A 21,264-nucleotide genomic window follows, 5' to 3' on the forward strand; every position below is an offset into this window, starting at 1 on the left:
TTTATCGATGAGTCTCCCTGTTCTCATTGACGTGACGTTTCTCAACAGCTTCCATCAGACTTATCTGAGAAGATTCTCTACATTTTCCACACTCATTCCTCCCTCTCTTTCTTTTGGGAGATTGTTCAAAGGCAGACCTTTTATCTCGGTACACTTTCATTCCCCCCGCGCTCAGAACGCCGCTTCTCCTCCACCAAGCTGCGGCATGTCGGCCATCTTGAGGCCCGGGGGCTTTTTTTCTCCCTTCATGTCGACTATCAAACCCACGGTAGCTGACGGCCCGTCAAGCCTGGCCAGGGAAAACAAGCCAGCGAATGCCACAAACGTCTCGCCGCGCCATTCAGCGCGACTCGGGAGTCGTTGAGGTTTTCTGTCCATCACCGCCCTTTCCCATAATGCACAGCAGCAGAGCGAATGCACATCGGCGTTAACGAGGCACCGTGGGCCGCGCTGCCTGGCCCCGGCCACGCCGCCACCGCCGCCAAGGACGCCAGTAGGTTCCTCCCGGCGAGAGGACGCCACGCACGTGCGTGCGTCCGTGGTGGCCGCTGACGCAGGGGCATAAGCTCTCCCTCCCGCCTCTCTCTTCAGACCTAGACCTAAACTGGCCGGATCTTAACGTCGGCCGTCTACAACAAAAGCATCTGTTTTATGTTCCCCGTGGTAGAACTAGCGTATCGAGGTCCACGCTGTATTCTGGCTACGGGGGCGGTACTCTGGACTACAGCTGCACCCCCCCACGCCCCACCCCAGCTGAGCTCCCCCAAAAAGAGAACATCGTGTGGACTGGACCCCATGGCGTGTGTGTGTGTGTATGCGTGCCGCTTGTCACCAAAGCTTATGTCTTCTGTCAGTCCAATCTCCCCGGGGGGAGAGATGAGCAGGGCGCCACGCCACGCCGTCGCACGCTGGTGAGCAGACCATCGGCGCGGTGTAACGTACGTTATGGGGGGGGGGGGGGGGCATGAACATTTGAGTGACGGCGGACGGAAGGACGTGGGAGCGAGCGCGTGGATGGCGTGTTTGTGCTGTCATAGCGGCGGTCCTCTGAGAGCCGTGGCCCCAGTCCACGTTAATAATTGATCAATGCCGGGCGGTTTCAGATCTCCGCTCCCCAGTGGGGTTCGATAAAAGGGCTTGCATCAGATGGGCCGGGAGTAACGGGACGTACTATAATATACTAGTGTGTGTGTGTGTGTGTGTGTGTGTGTGTGTGTGTGTGTGTGTGTGTGTGTACACACTGTAGACGATGAAACATCCGCATGTCAACACAGAACCTCTTATGTGAGAGTGTTAGAGTGCCACAAATTGAGATGTTCGTGGTGATGACGTCGTGGACAACCCCACATTGTAAAACACCCGCATTGTAATGGCAAAAATCATTCCCTATTGTTTTACCGTTTCCATGGAGGCAGGTGTACTTGTCTGACTCGCAGCCATCGTATCAGCCATCATAATCCCAAAAAGAAATCCAAGCTGTTTCTTACAATTAATTCTGGCAATTTATTTACAAAAATAAAATAAACAAATGTGATATTCAGAATGGGCTCTGGACTGTGGCTGAGGTCAATGACGGTATCGCCACACCCGCCTCGCCCCCTCATGCGCAGTGCACCCCAATTTATTAATGGCAGGCATCTTCATCACCTGTAGGGGGCGACACTGGACAAAACATTAAACAGAAGAACAAACAGATTCAGCTCCTACACGCATAATAAACACAAGCTTGATCCAGGGGACCGTCCTGCACTCTCCACTTCCGAGTCTTATGTAGTCAGGACCTCGGGACTCAGAAACTGAGTTAACCTCTGCTTCACAAGCAGCCGTCTACCAGCTCAGTGGCCTTGTGGTTAGAGTGTCCGCCCTGAGATTGGCAGGTTGGGGGTTCGATCCCCGGCCGAGTCATAAGTCCCTGTGACATACTAGGGTCATGTCCAGGGGGTGTACTACTTGCACATCAAGCTTTCTCACACTAAGGAATCTATGGGCCCTATGGGCCTCTAGGCTCGAGAACCATTATATTGGGACTGTCCAGAAGCCATTTTGAATTTTGTGCAAGTTGTTTCTGTGGGAAGGAAATGCCATAGCTGCCAAACTACTACTACTAGCCTACTGTTAATTGATCTTTTTTTCTGAGTAGCCTATGCCTATGCCGTTCCAGTGTCACACAGATCTTTCCCTGCTGTGCTGTGTGAAGACCAGTTCTGTGAATGGGATTCTTTGACTCCCTTTTCATTGACGTGCCATTACATGACAGCTGTCAGCCAGTCACCATTCAAGCACCCTAATCCACTGTAATTTAAAACCCATTCCTTAATCCAAAACGAGCGGCTTGTTGTTTGTTGGCACTAAATCCCTCTCACACCCAGAGTGATCAACAAACCACTCTGCAGTTCGATACTTGGCCCAATGTATCACTCTGCCTCCTGGGGGATGAGTCAAGTGTCTGGGTGCGTTGTTGGTTCAAGAGACGGTTTAAAAACCGCTAACCTTCACAACGCATAGTGGGTGTTGGAGAGGCCCGGGAGTTAGGCGGTTTTGACCGCAGTTTCCACCAGGATTATCCAGTAATCCAAGGACACCCGCGGCCGCTACGAAGATGGGCCAGTGGCGCCGTGGTTATTAATCTGACCCTCGGCGTGATTCTCCTGTCAAATGCGATCACTGGCTGGTGAAGGCTTTTTTGGGGGGGGGGCTCATGGGTACAATGTTCTCTTTTTTTCCATGTTTGGCCTTATGGGTATTGGTTAGTTTGTGTTTGTGTCTTTTCTGTTTCTGTGGCTTGTCATGTTGTTGACTGTGATGCATAATGCATGATGATTCCCTCCACAATCTAGCCTATCATAATCCTCCATATGGCCCAGCTCAACCAATCACATCAGAGCACTTGATGTCTTTCAAAGTACATAATCATTGATATTGCCATCACGTTCTGTCACAGGATTACCATGTGATAGAGCTGCAGAACATAGGGAAATTATTACCTCAAAAAATGTATGTCTATGTATTGTTATAGAAACATCGGTGATGGATTGATGGTTGGAATGAGAATTAATTTGGAAATATGGACAAAACAACCTACCATTAGCCTATCCTTAATAAATTAAATAACACCTGCATTGAATAATAATGCAGGTAATAAAATCTGTTTAATTTTATTTCATGAAGACTGTTTTGGTTTACCCATAACCTACAAATTTTATTAGGAAGCAAAGCTGTGGGTGTAACTCTGCGGTGCGTTGAAATCTGTAGATACAATTCTCCATAGCGAAGACATATGACGATTGACACGCGGAATATGCTTTGGTACTCATACTGGCAACATGCCCAATGAATCCATCAAGCCTGCCTGCGCGCCTGCGTGTGTTCAGCCAGGTTTTCCCCTGAAGCAGAACGTGAGTTGAATATGTAGCCTATGTATGGGTCGTACCACTCACACAGAGGGGGGGTGTTCATAACAGAGGATAAGGTGCCTGGGGACTCGTCTGTTTTCATACGCAACTGATTCTAAAAGCACGTCCTTATCGGACATCATCCTTATCAAGATCCGGCTTCTGTCGTGAATATGGAATCGTTTGATTTCACGCGAACCGCCGACCATATCTCCCTCTCTGGTTTCTACACGGTGGTATGGGTTGCAGCAGCAAGTCTGTTCAAAAATAGATTTTCTAATCCCCTCAAAAATGGCTCTTTCTAAAAATAGCTCGGAGGGATTGTAAGGCATGCCACAGCAGCGCGGGGATTCCCTACAGCTCTACCGATGGGCACTGCATCACACGCCCGTCGGACTCTTTCATGTCACAATACCCCTGAATTTGCTCTTACAAATCAGGTCTAAACGATCTAACTATTTTTTTTTTATATATATTTTTTATCACTAAGGTACCTCACACCTGCTGCTCTATTCTAAGGCATGTAGCGATCACATTCTTGATGAATGACAGACCAGTCTTTAGTAGGCTAGTCATATATCACGTGCCCTCAGGGTGACCGCTGCGGGCATCTCGATTCTCGAAGACATAGGATCAGGCTAATGATATTGATTTTTTCTTTTTTTTTTCTTTCTGGGCACCCTTTGAGAAAAAAAGAGATAAATATATGATATTCTGTGGTTTCTAGTTGTATTCAGATCATTTTCATTATAAATGCTGGGTCTCAAGAATGTCCTTACTCAAATCATATCTTTACATTCATCTTGATCCAGTTGTTATTTGTAAGCATTAAGCAATGTAATGATTTGATCTTTATTGCTGTAGTAGGCCAAAACACCTAATATTCACTAAGCAAGGCTTGTGCATATGATCATGATAACATCTTATTTAAAAAGTCTAACCAGGGACAGGGTGATTTCCACAGGTCCTGAACCCTCATCTCAACTTCGCTCTGTGGGAGTCATTTTAATATCTTAATGCTCTTAAATCCTCTGTGTGTTTGGTGTCCGGTTCCTTCTGCCTGGTCAGCAGCTGAACCTACCTGTTTGTTCTCCTCTCAGCGGTCAGCGGTAACTTCCTCAGACGGTTCTTGTGTAATCCACTTGTCTCCCTGCAATTTAGTCATTATTTTTGTATGAGGACAGGGTCACTTGAGACACCAGAGACCTGCTATCCTGCACCATTCCCTACGCAGCTCTTACCCTCTGAGAGAGAGAGAGGGAAAGAGAGAGGGAGACAGAGACGAGGCCCAGAGAGTCATAAGTATAGTGAGAGGGGCAGATACTAAAGAAACTTAATCTAGAGTCAGACTTATAGGCCCCTTTGAAACTGGAGATTATACCCAATACCCATATCAAACATACTTCAGAAAACTCTCTCAGCCTGACATGAATTAGTCAAGGAATTAGGAAAGGACATCCACGTTTGGACTACAGACTAACATTTGTGGGCCATTCAATTATATTATTTGAAGTAGACGTTAAGATCAGGTCTAACTCACTTCCTGGCAAAAGGTAATTCAATAGAAGAGGCTGCAAAACCATACACAGTTCATTTATTTATTAAACATAAGAGGTATAAACATAAATCCTTGTTAACTTTAATATACATTATATCATATTGTACAAATAATTTACAACAATTCAATACATTGAGGACAAAAAAGGCCACATTAATGTAGTCACGACTAGTATTTACGTTGACTTTATTGCGCATATATGTACGTTTCCAAGCCATACATATATACATAATCAAAGACTTTTTCGTTTTTTGTTCACGTTCTATTGACAACACCTTTTTTCTGATATTATATTTCACACCTGTCATACATTTAACCACACAGTTACTCAAGTTAACAGAAGAGAGACCAGGCCAGGTTCAGAACACGGGACAGAAGACAGAGCCGGAATGTTCCGCAGACAGACTGACTCCGGGACAGGGCCGCAGGTCTCTGCAGCTGTTTTACAATACAAGCTGGCCATGTTTCATGACGCAAGAGATACAAGGGAAACACCATGAGACAAACGCATGTTGGCTCCGCAGGCTCACAGGACTGGCTCCAAGTATACTGGACGTTGCAGTGCACATGTTGCGTGTTACAGATTGTGTTGGCATTGTATTACAGTACATGCTGGTGAGGCACCCTGGCTCACGCAGATACAGACACTTGGATATTAAGGACACCAAGCTTGTGAGGTTATGAAGTGTTACATGAATATCTAGGCATAGTTTTTAACGATACAGGAAAGTATGTTTCAGTTTGTCATGCAGTTCCAAACAGTATGGTTTGTTATTGATATAACGGGTTATCCCATGAGTCTGAATACATGTAGCTAGTTTACCTTCAATTAATAGCTAGATTTTTCACTGTGGTTTGGCTAACTGTATGTTCTGAACTGGTATGCGAAGTACATTCTATACAGCCCTAATGGTTGAGACATGATTATGAGCGAAGATTGAAGGCCATGTAAAGGTGTCAAACCAACAACAACAACAACATCATCATCATCATCATCAACGACAACAACAACACACATACTCATATGCCTCTAAGTGTACTAAATCGACAATACTGTAAGCAAGCATGAAAGAGAGGTGGGCTGTTTTGGTAAACAATGGTGATGTTAAAGTAGACAACTACATACAGTACAGTGTTGTCCTCGCAGTATCCAGGGAATGAACACGAAACAATGAAAACCTCTGAAAGAAACGGAGGTCTGTCTCACCACGGGAGAGACTGTGTACATTCCCATTGTACAGCACTGACATGAGAAGGAGAAGCTATTTTTATCTGACTGTAATTTCCAAAATGTTCTCTCTTGGAAGACAAACCAGGAAGACGTCCAGCAGATTCAATAGGTTTTTGGATAGCTTGACCACTGGGTGCCCATATCACTACCATCCAACCATTATTTACCAATGTCTGTAGCCACCTAATTCATTTAGATGCATCCAGTTTCATATTAGGAGATATGGAAAATGATATGGAAAATGTAAGGCACTATTGAACATAAGCACAAATATGGACAACCAGACAACTACTGTTATGTACTGTATGTTGTAAATGCATTCAACACGACCAACCCCATTGACAGGATTAATAAAACATAGTTATTGCTTATTGCTTAAACAGTGGATACTACTTGCTAATTTTCTATTGGTTACAGTTGCTTATACTGCATGTTCATGTGCAATCTGTATCATTGGCAAACATCGGTCTGACTTTATACAGTGAATGGAGTCATTCTCATAGCAGATGTACTGTTATATCCAATATCAACATGGCATACTTACAATACAGAATACGTGCAAATCATAGTTGTATACAGTAATACTGCTGTGGCAGAATGAAGTAGGCGAGATGCAGCTCCCCTGGAACCCTGACTAGATCTGCACCCTCCATCCCACCTCTCTTTATAAATACACTTCTCATAAAATCTTTTAAAGAAAATAAAACTGTCTCCTGTACCGCAATAATCTTATGAACCTTCTCCCCTCCTGCAACACTGACATCATACCATATGTGCAGTGTAGAAGGAATTGCATTGATGTGCAAAGCATTAGAACGTACGTGTGGGACCTGAGAAATGCATGGGTGTGAGCGATCTGAAATGACTGACTGTGTTCCCTGCTCCCTTCCTCCTCCTCTCTGTGTTCCCTGCTCCCTTCCTCCTCCTCTCTGTGCTCCCTGCTCCCTTCCTCCTCCTCTCTGTGTTCCCTGCTCCCTTCCTCCTCCTCTCTGTGCTCCCTGCTCCCTTCCTCCTCCTCTCTTTGCTCCCTGCTCCCTTCCTCCTCCTCTCTGTGTTCCCTGCTCCCTTCCTCCTCCTCTCTGTGCTCCCTGCTCCCTTCCTCCTCCTCTCTGTGCTTCCTTCCTCCTCCTCTCTGTGCTCTCTGCTCCCTTCCTCCTCCTCTCTGTGCTCCCTTCCTCCTCCTCTCTGTGTTCCCTGCTCCCTTCCTCCTCCTCTCTGTGTTCCCTGCACCCTTCCTCCTCCTCTCTGTGTTCCCTGCTCCCTTCCTCCTCCTCTCTGTGCAGCTCAGTCTGGACTTCGCCCCATCTCCAACGATTATACTCTAAGTACATTTTGATCGAGCCAATCAGGGACTGTGTTCTGACTGCTGTTCTGCCCCCCCCCCCCCCAGTACAACGTAGCACCTGATTGGTTCCCGTGGCAAAACACTCTCCCGAAGCAACGGGTAGGTATTAACGTTAGTAGAATAAACACAGCCATTAAGTGAAGTTATTGCAGAAAAAGACTCAATAACAACAATTTAACAAGAACAAGAGTATCTCAGAGGAAGATATGTTTTCGCCGTTCTTCCGACTGTATTTTGTTGTTATGTTGATTGGCTGAAGGAGATAGTCTGTCAAGGCAAGTACTCCCGTCCACAATAACTGTTCTAGATAGGGGGAACGCCAGACTGAGCAGTGGAGAGAAACAGAACGTGAGCTCGCGAGATCAGGATGGTCTCACAAGATCTAGTCTAAAGGTATACCTACTGTACACCTAAAGCTATGCTTGCCCTTTCTCATCCCTCAAAGTGTAGTGAGTCAGCAGCCAATCGTTGAGCCTCCGGGTGGGGGAAACGGTCCTTGACTGTGTGTATAATTGCATGTGTCATCTTTCTACCTCAGGGTGACGGGAACGTGAAACTCTGGGACCGAGGACACCGGCGCCCCTCGACCCTTCTGCAGCTGGCGCACCTACCCACTATCCCCTAACTGGGTCAGTCAGTACTGTGGAAGGCTTTAGTGGCACTTCGCAGTTGGATAATCTCTTAACTGTGGGAATTCAAATCCTAGGGCTGTTGTGTGTGGTGGCGGGGTGGTAACTGGGTTTTGTGTGTGTGTGTGTGTGTGTGTGTGTGTGTGTGTGTGTGTGTGTGTGTGTGTGTGTGTGTGTGTGTGTGTGTGTGTGTGTGTGGGAGGGGGGTGGCCCTGGGACTCTACACTGTTCGGAAGGTGGAGATCTCAGACTGGACCTATAGCTATCATGTTGACTGTGTCCGAGTAGAGAGGCTGACGTTTGCTGCACCATGTGAAGAACATGCAGATGAGACAGACGAATTACCCAGCTCCATCAGACATTGTTATAATATGGAACCTTAACATGGATTACATTGGGCCCTTGGGTTATTTAAGCAGTGGTTGCCACTGTCATTAATGTTTTACGTACGAGAAGGCTCCTACGTGGTTCAGTCCGTCCTCTATCTAGGTCATAATTAAGAAAGTGCTCTGATGTTGCTTCCAGCGACACTGCTTGTGCAAACAGAGGGAGCGTTGACAGAGAAACATCCGCTAGAATGAGATTATGTGATTCTGGGAGGAGTGGAGGTAAAACAGTGTAATGACATGGTGCCATACCTGAAACACACACACACACACACACACACACAAAGTCGCTTCACCCAATATCATAGCTGTCACACAACACACCCACATGCTCAGTCAGTCTCGCTGCTGCAGCTGCCACATGAAAAGATTCCAAACCAATAAGAATAGACGATTTATTTTATCAAAAATATAGGTCACAACTGAAAGAAGAAATGTCTCAAATGAACATGTAAGAGAGTAATGGAAACCAAAATCAAATAAATGCATCTCGCTTCTGCGCCTAAAGTCCCACCAAGCACAAGAATGACTCACAGTACTGCTGCCCTCCTTACTAGTCCTGCTCGTGTGGACATGGAGCAGATAGTAGTTACAGCCCGCACACAGACCACACACAGACCGCACACAGACCACACACAGACCACACACAGACCGCACACAGCCCGCACGCCGACCACACACAGACCACACACAGACCGCACACAGGCCCACACAGACCACACACAGCCCGCACACAGACCACACACAGCCCGCACACAGCCCACACACAGACCACACACAGACCACACACAGACCACACACAGACCGCACACAGCCCGCACACCGACCACACACAGACCACACACAGACCGCACACAGGCCCACACAGACCGCACACAGGCCCACACACAGACCACACACAGCCCGCACACAGGCCCACACACAGCCCGCACACCGACCACACACAGACCACACACAGACCGCACACAGGCCCACACAGACCGCACACAGCCCGCACACAGACTGCACACAGGCCCACACACAGACCGCACACAAACCGCACACAGACCGCACACAGACAACACACAGACCACACACAGGCCCACACACAGACCACACACAGCCCGCACACAGCCCGCACAGACCACACACAGACCACACACAGGCCCACACACAGCCCACACACAGACCGCACACAGACAACACATAGACCACACACAGGCCCACACACAGACCACACACAGACCGCACACAAACCGCACACAGACCGCACACAGACAACACATAGACCACACACAGGCCCACACACAGGCCCACACACAGACAACACACAGACCACACACAGACCGCACACAGGCCCACACACAGACCACACACAGACCTCACACAGGCCCACACACAGACCACACACAGGCCCACACACAGACCGCACACAGGCCCACACACAGACCACACACAGACCACACACAGACCACACACAGCTCGCACAGGTTCTTCATGAAGAGGACTAGACTTGAACTGTGTCCAATGGGAGTGAAAACCAAGTATCTGACTGTAGTCCAGGGAGATGTGATTGAACGTAAATCAAAACATGATCATGTTTGATAGGCTATATTTTGTCAGATATGTCCAAAAATAGTTTGATTACAATTTAATTGGGTTGAGCTGATGATATTACAATCACAAGTGGAACGGCCTGACCAACCCTGAAGATATACTTTAAACTCAATACTTAATTTCTTTCTGTAATAGCTATTTTCTAAGAACACTCTAGATGAGGTCTAATGGATTGTGAGCGGCTCTAAGGGCCGACTAATACCCCCATACAGAATGTGCTGATTATCACCCCTTTGTCCAATCACAGCTCAGCACTGCCGTCCTGACTAACTGCACCGTGGCTGCCTGTGACTGGCATAATGCTTCTCCACACAAAGACAAACATTTGAGGTGGACGCGCTGAGCAGGGACAACAACAGTAGAGATATTACTAATGAATGGTGCATAAACACTGGGAATAAGATCAACAAGTCATCTGGGTAAGGTGATTTGTCGCTTTGAACTCGCATGACAGTTACAGTACTCAACCCTCTTAAGAGCACGGTGACACCAGATGCTAGGGTGTTAAAAAGCATCTGTTGAAATGAACATGTGAACACTGAGGTAGATGCCATCAATAGCAGTGATACAGCACTCTGATAGAAAGAAAAACAATAATAAAATAAACATCAATAATTTAAAGAACATGTAACCTGCAGCAATTTCATTCCAACTGCAATTCCCTGCACCAACCTTCTGAGGAAAAAAAAAGGGTTTAAGTTTGTTTTCTGACTGGAAGTCGTTTTAACTTCCCTCTTTTGCTGTGTTTTCATCAAGGAAAAATCGAAAACCAGAAAACAAAAAACATTGTCGCTTAGCAAAAATGTTAGAAATCTAAAAAATAAGTCACCAGTTTAACCAATCCCTTTTCATATAAAACATATATGATACTTTAAAAAAATAGAGCTTTGACAATGTTAACCCCGCCAGCTAAACAGAACAGATAAATAATTTTCTTTTGAATTTAATATTTATATCAATGCACTGCTGTTGTTCCCATAGGACAAACTACTGGTGCTGGAGCAGTGGGAGCCGTTGACACAGAATGAAAACAATCGTTATGTTTCTTCATTTTCTGGTTACATGCCCTAGGCTACTTTACTTTTCAAGCATGCAATAATATGTTTTGGTATAGAACATGATATGCAATGCAGATACAGAACATACCGTAGCCTACTCTTATTGTGTTCCTATGAGTTCACGCATAGCTACCTGGGTCTTTACAACGAGAGGAGCTCTATCCCCCCCCCCCGACAAAGTCATCTTGATCACAACACAGGTTCCGCATAATATATATATATACTCTAATATGTTTCTCAGATGATTCAAGTAACATCTCCCGAAACCTCTCCATCTGCCTCCGCCTCCATAAGTCACAGATGTTCTGGTTTTTCATGGCAAAGTCGGTCTTCATTTCCCATGTCGTATTTGCTGAGTCGGTGACGGAAAGGCATCTGATATCTCGGTCCTCTTGCGCGAGTTTAGACGTTCTCAATCCATAGTTCCATAGTTTGTTTGTATCCTCTTCTAAAAGGATCTGCTGTGTGTACCAGTATGGGAGGGCCTCCTCCCTCCATGGGGTGGGGGGGGGGGGTGTAGGCCTACATCTCTCAGCCGTCAAGGTAGCGTGACACTGTGGCTCGGTGCGTTTGACCTTGTGAGTTTTCGCTTTGGCGTGGCGAGAGTGAGGGGCGGGGGGAGGGGGACTTGCCCATCACTCTTTCCCTGAAAACCAAAAGAAAACAACAATCTAGTTCCAGTCGACAGTGCGGTAAATGATATTTTAATGTAATAAACATGCTCTCATCAGCTTCAAACCAAACAGCGGGCGCATGCCATTCCTCAAGTCGACATTCTGAATGGGGACATATTTGCGGCGTGTGTGTCGTCCTCGATATTCCGAGGTCATGCGAGAACGTGTCATTTTTTCGGCGGTCTGGTTGCGAACGCCGATATTGACATACTGTATGCTGAAACGGCAGCGAATGTGGAACGACACGAACGCCCTGTTTAATGATGTGCTGTGCGTGTGAGAGAGGAGACCCCGGGCTCTGCCGCCAGGCGCCCAATCTCCCGCTCGTGCACCGGCTGACGTCAGACCCGGTAACCGGCGGCACGCGGCTCCCTCAGAGTGTCACACGCCGCTGCGGTGAAACGGCGCCACAGAGTCCTCTTCTGGAAGGATCTGTTATCGAGCCGCGGGAGGAGAGAGAGAGAGAGAGAGGGGGGGGGGGGGGGGGGAGAGAGGGGGGGGGGGGGGGGGGGAGAGAGAGAGGGGAGAGAGAGAGGGAGAGGGGGAGAGAGAGAGAGGGAGAGAGAGAGAGAGGGGGAGAGAGGGAGAGAGAGAGAGAGGGGGAGAGAGAGAGAGGGGGAGAGAGAGAGAGAGGGAGAGAGAGGGAGAGAGAGACAGAGGGGAGAGAGAGAGAGAGAGAGGGGGAGAGAGAGAGGGAGAGAGAGAGAGAGAGAGAGAGAGAGGGGGAGAGAGAGAGAGGGAGAGAGAGAGAGGGAGGGAGAGAGAGAGAGAGAGGGGGAGAGAGAGGGAGAGAGAGAGGGGGGGGGGGGGACACCGAGTCCCAGAATCCTCCGCTCTTATCTGCTTCACCTCAGCCCTGCCTTTTGTGCAGCGTTTGGCCCTTTTGTTCGGCTCCCGAACGCGCGCGCGCACACACAGCCTGCACAGCCCTACAGGCGTTCTACATCCTGCCACACTGCAGCCTGTCTCCTGAACCCTCCCCCTATTAACCACACACATGCCAACACAGACACACACACAGACACATACACACGCATACACACACACATGCACACACACACACACGTGCACACACACACTCTCTCTCTCTCATAGACAAACACATTATGTAGTTCACACACAAGCACATTCATATACTGTGCACACGCACACATTTTCGACACGGACACACTCTGTCTCTCTCTCTCACACACACACACATACACACGGTCACCCCCGGGCCATCTCCATCATCACAGTCGCCACATATTCAGGGCTGGAGAACAAGGACAGCGGAGTAGCCGTCACTTCCTGTTTACTGCCTCCCGAGTCTAGACGGAGCGGAGCGGGCTGTTGCTATGCAAGTGGCGCGCGTTCGCCCCGGAAACCCATCCAGGAACGTAAACAAACAAACAAACAAACGGGAGACGGTGAATTAAGATGACAAGTCCCCGGCAACGCTGGACTGCATTAGCTTAGCTTAGGTCTGGTTCCAGAAGTTGTTTTTTTGACTTATGACGGTCATGAATCCTATAGCCGTCTTATTCTTGGCTTGGCAGTATGCTTTCAACTGAGCAATTAGCTCTCAGCACAGCTACACCACTGTCAAATCTGTCAAAACAATATAGAACTGTATATGGAAAACGCTTCTCTTGCAGTCCGTTTAGAGACACTAAAAGCTTGTGTTTACTCTTAGCGAAAGCCCAGTTTAACTAATGGGCGCCGTAGTTAGGTAAACTAATTATTCATCTCTCATCATTTTTGCAGACTTGAGGAGATTCGTAATCAGCAGTCGCCTGCAGCCTGACTGTACAGGCCTAATATACACCGGTGTGTCACATCGTCAGGTCAATCGTTTATCATTTTCTTATCATAAACTTGAGGCTTCGTCGCTGTTGTTGTTGCACGTCCGGAGGATGACTGTTGACCCATGTAGGCCTACGCCTCGGTCCACAGCGACTACCGCCTCACACCAGCAGGCCGGCTACATAATAACACACAGAGCCATAAACGACTGTGACATTATGGGGTGTTATTGTGATCCGGTCTCCATGGCGCCCCCGACTCGCAAATACCTGCTGTCGAAACTGAACTGCAGCGGGGTGGGTGGTCAGTGTGTGGGGGGGGGGGGGGGGGTTATGGCGGCGAAGGGCTCACATGATGGTAATTCGTCAAGCGTAAGTGACAGAAGTCCCTGGATTAGGTAGGAATCGGTGGAATCGACGCTTTAAATAACACTGACCTTTGGGCAGAATGAACCTGTCAGGCCCGCAGTGCCACAGTGGGACACGCCGCCTGGAGGGGGCGGAGCTAGTGGACGTGCGCACGCACCCACACACGCACGCATGCACTTGTGCAGTCAAGCACTCTTGAGACACCCATGCATGCATACACAATGCACATGCCTGGGTGAGCACGCACACATAGACACACAGACACACACACACAGACAGCACACCCTAGAGGGTTTCCACAATAGAACCGTATAATCTCTTATCGGGTTCATCTCTGTTGAGTACGTCTTTTATTTTCTCTTCTCTTCCTCCTGTCTTTCTTGTAAGGAGGATGACGAGATGGACAGAACTGAGGCGGAGAGAGAGAGAGAGAGAGAGAGAGAGAGAGAGGAGCTGCAAGAGGGCCGAGTCGTCAGGACAGATTCCCCGGGCGGAAACGGGGCCGCTAACGACAGCTGTCACGAGCGTCGCGTCGCTCCCTCGCCGCCGACAGCAGCATCCGAGGGAAAACCTCTGCCGTTCGCGTCGGTCGCATATGCTAGCTGAGCCAGAGCCAGGACGCGCGAGGAGGGAGGGGTTGTGACAGAGCTGGCTTCACCCCCCACCCCCCCCCCCCCCCCTCCACCACCATCACCACCACCTCCCCTCGAATGGGAATTGTAATACACATAGTGCGGCGGTGTTAGTGTTATCTAGTCAGTGTTGTATGACTGGGCTAAATCTTGTTTGGGCTTCAGGAAACACTGACGCTGCACGTCGATGCCAATTGAGTTGTACCAGAGCCGTCGTTATCTCCCTGGTTCTGGCCAGCCTCCCTTTCCACACAAACAAGCTTGTAAGCTGAACAATGAACGGCCATCGGCTGCTCCTCGGGGAAGCCTGCGGTTTGTGTTTGTAGCGCACGCCCCCCCCCCCCCGTAGGCCTCATCCCGGCGTCCCCGGCCGAGGGACCGAGTGGAATTGATAGAATGAAATATATTAAAAACCTAGGCCCAGTCAGAGTCGGAGTATCCCTATCCCTAGGCTCCCCTTCATACAGCTGTGGCGGTCGAACCGATCGCCGACCGACACTGCCACCTAGCGGTCAGAGGAGTGCATCGCTCCGGGGTATGACTCACTGCTAAGCCACCATTCGATGTCGATGGGATTTGGATGCCAAAATCTGCGCGTGGGCGTCACTCACCTCCGTGTACGGTGGCCCGCGAGGCTGCAACCCTCCCACGGCGTGGTTGGAAAGGAACATTCTGAGATCAGAATCGAAAAAAGAATGTGGTGGTCTGTCTTGTCTGTCCGTCCGTCCGTCTGCGCCCCTCACAGCCGGGGGCTTTGAGCAGGTATTCCCATTAAAGTTGTGCGTCTTGGACTGGCTGTACATAATCCCAACCGAAATTCACCTAGATGTGGGTGGGTGGGTCTCGATGTGAATAAGGTGCTTGGGTGGTACAGGCAGACGTGGGTAATGACCTCCGACAAGGTGACGCCTTCCGTAGTGCCGTGAGTTCTAGATGCCGATAAGACGCCCATCCGACAGTTTTAGGGACAAGAATCTTGATAGTGTCCAGGCTGCATCTGTTTATGATAGATAGGCTATGGATGAATTCATGTATGTTTAAATGCTCAAGGTGTTCACAATGGGTCCTGCTCCCTGCGTATCTAAGGTGCTAAGCTATTAGACCTAAGACATGGCTTTAGCTGCCAAAATCATTTTCATTACAATATAGTTTCATTTCACATGTCTACATTAACTTAAGTCGGTGCATAACTGAACATAATGGAAAGCTATATCCAAACACAGTCGCTTGTGGCCTCTCTCTATCTAGGGATTATGTCTCTATGCCGATGTCAGACCATGCAGAATAGGCTATAGTCTGGAAGGTTGCTATAGAAACTGCATCCACCGACGCCTGCAGGGTCGCTTTTTATTCACACGGTGGCGCTGTTGGTTTGGAAATAGGCCACACGAGTGGCCGTATTCTTCCTATGCCTTACAGTACAGAGATAACCCACCCCCTTCAAGTTTTTTTTCCCCTTTAGGTACGCATTCATCATTTGTATGTTTCAAAATAGAAGGCTGCCTCAATCACAATCGGAGGAGCCTCGGTTTGATGACGTTTTTCTAGCGCACCATGCGCAAAATGGCCTGCTTTAGCCTACATCTGGTGGTAAAGTAGGCCTATGAATAAATACAACGCAATTTTGTAAACAAGATTACCAACGTTTTCATATTTTAAATCCTTTTGGGTTTGACCCATTCATTGCTATCTATTAAAAGTGACAACTGAGCCTATATTTTGAACCATATTAATTGTATTATTGCCTAGAGGTCAATTCGATAAACAAAATAAATGTTTGTCTACCCTTGGTCACCTTTTAGGCTACTGCCAGTTATTTATGTGGCCGTGCGTCACCAAAAGAAGACACATCACAGATAGTGTTTCCACTCATTTGTTTCTGCAGCGATCAGCTAATTCCTCATAGCGGACACAGGCAGCGGTGCCAGGCTACTTTATGTTCCAAATGCAAAATGCGTGACAGTTAAGTTAATATGAAATAATAGGGGTAGGCCTTTCAGACCGTCGAATCATTAATTTGCCATGATAACAATGACTGAAATTGAGTCTAATTTTATAATTTAGACAAACTGGTCCAATCATCTTCTACGCCAAACATGCAAGTCAAATGTAAACTTTTGAAACCACAAAACCTGCAATCATGTTAATAAATTATGCATTACTAGTAAGTACATTAATAAAGTGCTACGCGCGGTGCTCGTTTTTGATGCTTTGCTTATGTCATTTCCTATATCTGCACCTCCAACAAAGATGAGCGCAAATGGAAGACTGTTTCTGGGGAAATGGTGAATTCACAAACCACGGTCCATCCAATGTTATGATAATCTGTTAAATAATTATTTTGCATTATAGGGATGCCAGAAATAAGGGTTTGCCCATCTACTCAAGCCAGAGCGCAGAATGTATGCAGGCTACTCACGGAAAGAAATGCACGTTTCTGCAGTGTTTATCACTGATGCGTAAAATTCGGACAGTCATACATCAGTAAGCTTTGCCTTGTACGCTTTATGCGGGCTGCAGTTTGTATATTTGATTGAGTCTACGTCTTCAGAGTCCATGAAGTCGGATTTGGAGAGTGACGGTTTGCTGTCACTCTTTCTGAATTCACCGAACGAGGGCTGCTGCTGGCCACATGTTACATGAGTGTACGTGAATTGTTCCTCGTGCTCCGTCTCCCTGTGGTAGAAGTAGTTGAAATTGGAGACGATGACAGGGACGGGTAACGCGATAGTGAGCACCCCGGCAATGGCGCACAGAGACCCGACGATCTTGCCACCGATGGTGACCGGACACATGTCCCCGTACCCCACCGTAGTCATGGATACCACCGCCCACCAGAACGCGTCGGGGATGCTGCTGAAGCCAGAGTCCGGGTCGTCGGTCTCGGCGAAGTACACGGCGCTGGAAAACAAGATGACTCCTATGAACAAGAAGAATATTAACAGCCCCAGCTCCCTCATGCTGGCTTGGAGGGTCTTCCCCAGGATCTGGAGACCTTTCGAGTGTCTGGAGAGCTTGAAGATCCTGAATACGCGGACCAAGCGGATGACTCTCAGGATGGCCAGAGACATCGCTTGCTGGCCGTTCCCCTGGTGCTCCGCCAACTCCAAGCCCAGTGTGATAAAGTAGGGCATGATTGCCACAATGTCGATGGTATTCATGATGTTTTTGAAGAAGGCGGGCTTGCTCGGGCACGCGAGAAACCTCACCAGCAGCTCGAATGAGAACCAGATGATGCAGAGCGTCTCCACGATGAAGAACGGATCCGTGAACGGATTTGGCTTCTTGGCGCGCACCGTTCCATTCAATACAACCTGGTCGTGGTCATATGTTTTGCCATCCTCCCTAAACTCGGGCAGTGTCTCCAAGCAGAAGATGACAATCGATATCAGAATAACTAACACAGAAACTATTGCTATTCCCCTGGCAGGTCCAGAGCTCTCGGGATATTCGAACAGAAGCCAAACCTGCCGTTGGAACTCATTGTCTGGCAACGGGCGCTCCTCCTCCTTAATGAAGCCCTCATCCTCTTTAAAATTTTCGATGACATCCTCTCCTAATTCGTAAAATTTGATCTCCTCCATAAATATGTCCACTGGCACGTTGACGGGTCTCCGGAGCCTCCCTCCGGACTGGTAATAGTAGAGGATGGCATCGAAGCTGGGTCGGTTCCTGTCGAAGAAGTACTCGTTCCTCAGCGGGTCAAAGAAGCGCATTCTCTTCCTCGGGTCCCCCAGTATGGTCGTGGGGAACTGGGCGAGCGTTTTCAGTTGGGTCTCGAAGCGCAGCCCGGAGATGTTGATAACCACCCGTTCGCAGCACTCCTGGTCCCCCCTCTCCGGGTCATAAGCATCTTGGGACAGGGCTGCAAGTGCCACAGTCTCATCCAGGTTCTCTCCGGGCACTACTGTCATCTTTCTCCCCAAAGGGCAAGGCTTCTCGCGCCCCTGCTAGTGTCCGCGTCGTGCCTTTCCCCCTCTCTATCCGTGCGTTTTTGTCCACGCTTTTTTGGGAACAAACAAACAAAAAAAGTCCAATCACTTGTGGAACATCGGCGGGCTGCGTCTCCCCTCTGCGTCGCTCTTTTGTGTCAGTCTCGCGTCTGCGGATGTGCTGTTTTTGTTCGCATTTTCCCTCCTGTGCGCTCGGCTTCTCCCATCGCCTTCCCCACGCTGGTATAGTCTGGACGATTGGCTGTCACATTCACAGCATTTTAAGCAGCAATGCCCTCCCCAAACTGACGTGTAGACGCTCTCTCGCTGAGTAGGAACAGACACACGCACATACAAAGACACACATAAACACACACATGCTTCATTCATATTATGATCACAGTCATCATTATTTGCATAGTTCACGATTTATTATATTTATAACATACACATCATGTTTGAATCAAAACAGCCATGTACCTGATGCAATATTTTGTCCTCGGGATAGTGGTTCAAGGTTATCGTTTGAGTATCCAAAATGTAACATTTTGCTTTCGAGTGAATTCACACCTCTAAAGCCATTAGGGACACATTACGCGCTTTGTCAACAATAATGGAATGCCTTGAAATCCTGACCAGGGCTGTGTGTGCTATACATAATTATAACAACTTTCAATAGTCCAACAAACACAAATCGTAGGCTATTCACCAATATTGTTTTCCAATAAATAGCTGGGTGTTACAAATATGATTAGCCTATGCTACCTGTAGAACATGACTTCCTCGGACGATAGAAGGGGGGATTGCAATGTCATGCAGCCAATATTCAGACACGACCATGCTGATGTTTCATCTTGGCGTTTTCTTTGGGTTGAATGTGTTCATAAGTTGTGCGTAAAGGCATTTGAACAGCTCGACATTGTTGCGTGTAGCACGACAACCGTGTAATAGCCTTCATTGCGTTCGTATTTAATCGGGAGGCTGTGTTTTGGCACGTTGTCATTTTTAGCGCATTGAATATGCCCTTTCATATATTTGCTCATTCACACAGTGTATTTGGACAACTCAAACGCCTGGAAAACTACGGTAGAGATAATCATTTCGTGAGTTTCGGACATGGCACAAGTTCTTAAAACAAGTCAAATTCAAAGTAAACACCGCTGCAACAGTTTCTTCAGAGTCGGTCGAAATGGGGCGAGTTCTGGGACGGAGCATAAACGTATGACGTAAACACCCGAAAATAACCGGATTTCTCCCAGGGCCGAAGGAAAGTTTCTTTTCCCATGGAATGCCCGAGGGAACAGCTGAAGAGAGAGCTAGCGAAAAATATGACATATAAAAATACCGTTTGACATGTCTACCGTGCGAGTGACAGGGGCAACTTCATTCAGAAAATGTTTTCCTTGACAGTTCATGTAGGCTAGGTCAATAAATCAGAAACGTCTCGATGCCAATTGGTGGTGATGATGCTGTCAGGCCAAAATACATTTTCTTGATTTAAAGTTGTTTCAGGGGAAATGCATTTGTGCATAGTGATGGTTGATTGAGCTAACAGTAGCTTATCTCAATCATAATGTGTATTATTCAAAGCCTCATTCACACATGTAGATAGGCTGACTGTCACTCACATAATCAATACAACCCCTTGCCAATATCTGCGTGTAGGCAGTAGATATGATGTATTATGTCTGCATAGAGTTCAGTGTCTTTGGCAATGTTTATTCTTGTTGCAAGCACATTTAAATCTCTCTGTAAAAGGTGTTGAACAACAGACTAATAGAACCAAGGTTGTCTGTTTGCTTTGAGGGATAACATTCTGGTCCCTGTGTTACTGTAGCCTAACAGACTTGTGCTCTGACTCACCCCGAAGTCTTCACACTTGCAGTCCCAGTCAGCCTCTAAGGAATTTTGATCAGGCAGTCTGTGGCTAGCCTACCTCATTTCCTATATCCGCTGAGCTCTTAACCCCTAACATGCATGCCCCCCTCTCCTCCCCACCACACACACACGCACACACACATTGTGTCTGTCTTTCTTCTCTCCCTTCTCTTTTCTCTGTCACACAAATGTGCACACGTTCCCGGTGAGTTTTTGTAAATGTCAGACTTGCTATTTCAATGGCCGTCTCTCTCTAAGATTTTGTGCATCTGTAGCATGACTACGGCCCATAGCTCCCCCCCTCCAGCCTGAGGCAACCACTCACCCATCAGCTTACTGTAGACTAGTAATACCAACCCACCATCAGTCTACTGTAGACTAGTAATACCAACCCACCATCAGTCTACTGTAGACTAGTAATACCAACCCACCATCAGCATACTGTAGACTAGTAATACCAACCTACCATCAGCATACTGTAGACTAGTAATACCAACCCACCATCAGTCTACTGTAGACTAGTAATACCAACCCACCATCAGTCTACTGTAGACTAGTAATACCAACCCACCATCAGTCTACTGTAGACTAGTAATACCAACCTACCATAAGTCTACTGTAGACTAGTAATACCAACCCACCATCAGTCTACTGTAGACTAGTAATACCAACCCACCATCAGTCTACTGTAGACTAGTAATACCAACCCACCATCAGTCTACTGTAGACTAGTAATACCAACCCACCATCAGCATACTGTAGACTAGTAGCAGACAATACACATCTATACAAGATACAAC

General features: G+C 47.6%; 1 protein-coding gene across 1 annotated transcript; it reads right to left on the reverse strand.

Annotated features, from left to right (window-relative positions):
- Positions 1 to 17,128: 17,128 nt before the first annotated feature.
- Positions 17,129 to 18,568, reverse strand: LOC311317108 (shaker-related potassium channel tsha2; the record flags this gene model as incomplete). The annotated part of the gene is made up of 1 exon (XM_084448118.1): positions 17,129 to 18,568. The coding sequence occupies one exon, from the start codon at positions 18,566 to 18,568 to the stop codon at positions 17,129 to 17,131; it is 1,440 nt and encodes a 479-aa protein (XP_084304244.1).
- Positions 18,569 to 21,264: the final 2,696 nt, after the last annotated feature.

Source organism: Borostomias antarcticus, assembly GCF_949987555.1.
Source record: "Borostomias antarcticus genome assembly, chromosome: 13".
NCBI classification, from domain to species: Eukaryota; Metazoa; Chordata; class Actinopteri; order Stomiiformes; family Stomiidae; genus Borostomias; species Borostomias antarcticus.